The 4,100-nt window shown below is 37.2% G+C and overlaps 1 protein-coding gene across 15 annotated transcripts in view; it reads left to right on the plus strand.

The window, feature by feature from the left end:
- Positions 1–259: 259 nt before the first annotated feature.
- Positions 260–4,100, plus strand: part of LOC138147392 (OX-2 membrane glycoprotein-like) — a 175,999-nt gene continuing 172,158 nt past the window's right edge. For 7 of the 15 annotated variants that reach the window (XR_011164791.1, XM_069069842.1, XM_069069838.1 and 4 more), the window contains exon 1: positions 493–739. Coding sequence is in view for 11 of the 15 variants with exons in the window: in XM_069069842.1 (XP_068925943.1) it covers positions 713–739 (27 nt within the window). In the remaining 4 variants the exon portion in view is untranslated. Of the gene's footprint in view, positions 461–491; positions 740–4,100 lie in introns of those variants that run through there. The other 8 variants (XM_069069852.1, XM_069069843.1, XM_069069840.1 and 5 more) reach the window with 4 other exon arrangements.

Consider the following 4,100-nt stretch of genomic DNA (forward strand, 5'->3'; position numbering starts at 1 on the left):
AGTAAGTGTCTGAGGTCGCATTTGAACTCAGGTCCTCCTGACTCCAGAACCGGTGCTCTATTCACTGCACCACCTCGCTGTCCCTTGACTAGTTTTTAAGTTAATTCTCCAGGGTTCTGTAAGTAAACCATCATATCATCTGCAAAATGTATTAAGTTTTGTTTCCTCATTGCCTTTGCTTATTCCCTTAATTTGTTTGTCTTGCCTTACTGCTTTCTATTACAATGTCCTATAATAATGGGATAATGAACAGCCTTGCTTCACTTCCGATCAGGCACATTCAATGTTTCCTACTCTTTTTAGCGCTGCCTTGTGTGGACGGCACCACATTCATTCAGCCTTTTGTTTTCAGCTTTCTGGTAGTGGGTGATTGCTTCTCCCGAGCTCCTTACCCTGGAAATCCGAGCCACCGAGACGCTGGAGGGTAGGGGGCTTGCTCCTCAGGCTGATGGAGAGGCGGGTAAGACCACACACACACAGGGATGAAACAGACAGGCGCGTAGGGGGCCGGGGTGGGGACCTGGGAGAGGGGAGTTGGGGAGGAAAGGTTATAAAGCAGATCACAGACAAGTTGGTTTCTGTTTTTGCTGTGTGAAACGGGGAAGGGGAGACCAATTAGCTCTGAGGAGAGTGGACTGAAGATCCCCCCACCGAGCTGGATAAAACGGAATGTTAGAACTGGGGGAGAAAACTGAATTCCTCCAATTTACAAATGAGAAAGCTGGAAGCTAGAAAGGGGGTGAGTAGTTTTCCCTGGCTTCCCAAAAGAAATCTGTGGTAGAGATCAGAAGGGCTAATCTTCTATAGAAAGGAATCTCTTGATTTGGAATATTTTTTGATGAAGCCAATATTTTAGTAAACTTATAAAATGGAAAATTGTACATGAGGAAAACGAACTTCATGACCGCCATCCTAAGCCATTATGATGGCTATAAAACAATTGATTTGCAAGAGAGTAAAATAACGTAATCCAGAAGAACAATAAAAACATGATCATTCGTTACTGAATATATCTCGCTCTGTTTTCTCTTTTTTGAAAACTTCATCTATTTTATTCTGAACTTAAAAAACAAAACAAGCATTTCCATAGCATAGCAGAAGGGGGACGGGGGGAAGAAGATTGTACATGAAACTGCAAATCTGTTATGTTCAATTTGCTGTTCCTTTTAAATATATGTTATGGTATAAATTTCTTTTCTTTTTTTTCTTCCCTCCTGGTCCCAGATGTTTACCAGTAGACACAGATGTGCCCATATATATGTAAAAGTATTCTATACATACTTCTATTTATGAATTATTTCTCTGGATGCAGATAGTGTCTTCCTTCATACATCCTTTGTAGCTAATTTGGTTATTTATAATAGTCAAAATGACAGTCCCTCAAAGATTTTCCTAAAGCAATATTGTTACATACAATGTTAGTTCTGCTCATTTCACTCTTCATTATTTTGTGTGTCTGTTCATGTTTTGTCTAAGATAATATTGTTCATGATATATAGCACATTAGTATTCCATCATAGTCATATAACACAATTTGTTTAGACAGTTCCTTACTGATGGGCAACGCCTTAATTTCCAGTTCTTTGCCACCAAAAAGAGAACTGTTATAAATATTTTGGAACATGTAGGTTCTTTTCCTTTTCCCCTAATCATCTTGGGAAACAGACCTAATAGTGGTATTGCTGGGTACAGTTTAATAACTCTTTGGGTATAATTCCAGATTGCTCTTCAAAATGGAGGGATCAGTTCACAGTTCACAGACACCGTAAATTAGTGTCCCAATTTTTCCATATCCCCTCCAACATTTGTTGCTTTTTCCTTCTATCATTTTAGCCAGTCTGATAGGTATAAGATGCTATCTCAACTTTGTTTTTATTTGTATTTCTCTAATTAATAATGATTTAGAGAACATTTTTCATGTGGCTATAGTTTGTTTTGACTTCATTAGAAAACTGTATATCAATTGATTAATGACACAGTCCTTTGATTTTACAAAGTTCTTGATAATTTGAGATATGAGACTTTTATATGAGCATCTGTCTCTAAAATTTTTTCCCAAATTTTTTGCTTCCCTTCTGATCTCAGCTACATTTTTTTTCATACAAACCCTTTTTAATTTAATGTAATTGAGATGATACATTTTACATGTCACACTGCTCTCTATCTGTTGTCTATCTATCTATCTATCTATCTATCTATCTATCTATCTATCTATCTATCTATCTATCTATCTATTTTTGCTTTTTGGAGGGCAATTGGGGTTAAGTGACTTGCCCAAAGTCACATGGCTAGTAAGTGCCTCAAGTGTCTGAGGCCGGATTTGAACTCAGGTCCTCCTGACTCCAGGGCTGGTGCTCTACTCACTGTGCCTCTTAGCCACCCCTATCTCTAGTTTATTCATAAATTGTTCACCTACCTAAATTATTTTCACACAATCAGGGAGCAATGTACATTATGGAATAAGAGCATACATTTACACAAAAGACAAGACAATAATTGTAACTTATGAAACTTTTCTCAGTATGAGAATAGTTAAGGTAATATAAATGTACTTACATGTATACATACATATATATCTATATAGGAGGGCATATGGGCATATGAATACATATGTGAGTGTGTATATATGTGTACAGGTATACATAGACAGAGGGCACAGAACCAATTTAATAGGAAGGGATGATACTTAAAAGGTGAAATTAAGAGGTGAGAGGAATATAATGAGAGGAGATGGGGAGAGACAGAATGGGGTAAACTATCTTATATAGAAGAGGCAAGGGATAACTGTTACAATGGAGGGGAAGAACAGGAAGGCAAAAGAGAATGGGTCAACCTTATTCTCATTTAATTTGGCTTAGGGAGGGAATGACATACACACTAAATAGGGTATTCATCCTACAGGAGAGTAGGGGGGAAGGGGATGAGAGAGGGGATGATGGAGGGGAGGAGGGAAGTTGGAAGCACACACTTTTGAAAAGGGACAGAGTCAAAGTAGAGAATAGAACAAATAGGGATCGGGATAGGACAGAGGGAAATATAGTCAGTCTTTCACAATATATTCACTATGGAAATGTTTTGCATAGCTACACATGTACAACCTATATTGAATTGCTTATCTTCCCAGTAAGGGTGGGTGAGGAGGGAGGAAGGGAAAGAATATGGAATTCAAAGTTTTAAAATAAAATATTAAATATATATATATATATATATATATATAAATTTTTTTTAGATGCAACTGGGAAATAAGATATACAGGCACTGGGGCATAGAGATCCATCTTGCCCTACTGGAAAGTTGGAGGAGGAATGGGGAATAATATAGGAGAGAACAGATTGGGGGAGGGGGTATTCAGTGGGATCGCTGTTTTGGAGTGATGGGTAGGGGAAAGATGGGGAGATAATTTTTAACTCAAAATCTTGTGGAAATGAATGATGTAAACTAAAAATAAACATAAAATGTAATTTAAAAAAAAGAAGGAAACCCCAAATGGGTTCACAAAGAGTTGGACATGACCAAAAATGACTGAACAACAATAGCCTGGCTTTTCTCTACTTTTCCTGTCTTATATTACTGTTGTCTATTCACTTGTCCATATCATAGTCAAGATCATTTTGTATGATCTCCAGAGCCTTCTCCTGCCCCTCCTCCCCAGCACATTGCCTGGCATTTAACAGATGTTGAACAAATTCCTATAGATTGGTCATTGATTGATTGATATCCTACCTGGGTTTGGAAGTAGATTTCTAAAAAATAGCTTATGAATATTTGCCTAATTATGACTAGGGCCTTCTATATGTGTATCTGTGATTAAGTTAATATATAGTGATGAAAAAGCAGTTTTTGAAATGCACAGATGAGAAATGTTCATAAAAAGCTTTTCACTTTTGAAAGGACTGTGATATGATCACAGTCTACATTCATTAAATTCATCAAACCTTCAGTACATCTCAACTGTGCCAGGCACTGAGGACATACATAGAACTGAGACAGTTTAGCTCACATTCTACTATATTGGAATACAACATATGCACAGCTAAGTAGATAGAATGTCTCTACAAATTTAGAAAAAGCAATTTAAAGAACTAACATCTGGGGGAAAT

The sequence above is a fragment of the Petaurus breviceps genome, unplaced genomic scaffold (assembly GCF_028583685.1).
Source record: "Petaurus breviceps papuanus isolate PSGF00001 unplaced genomic scaffold, PetGlider_PUasm1.0 90792, whole genome shotgun sequence".
Lineage (NCBI taxonomy): Eukaryota > Metazoa > Chordata > Mammalia > Diprotodontia > Petauridae > Petaurus > Petaurus breviceps.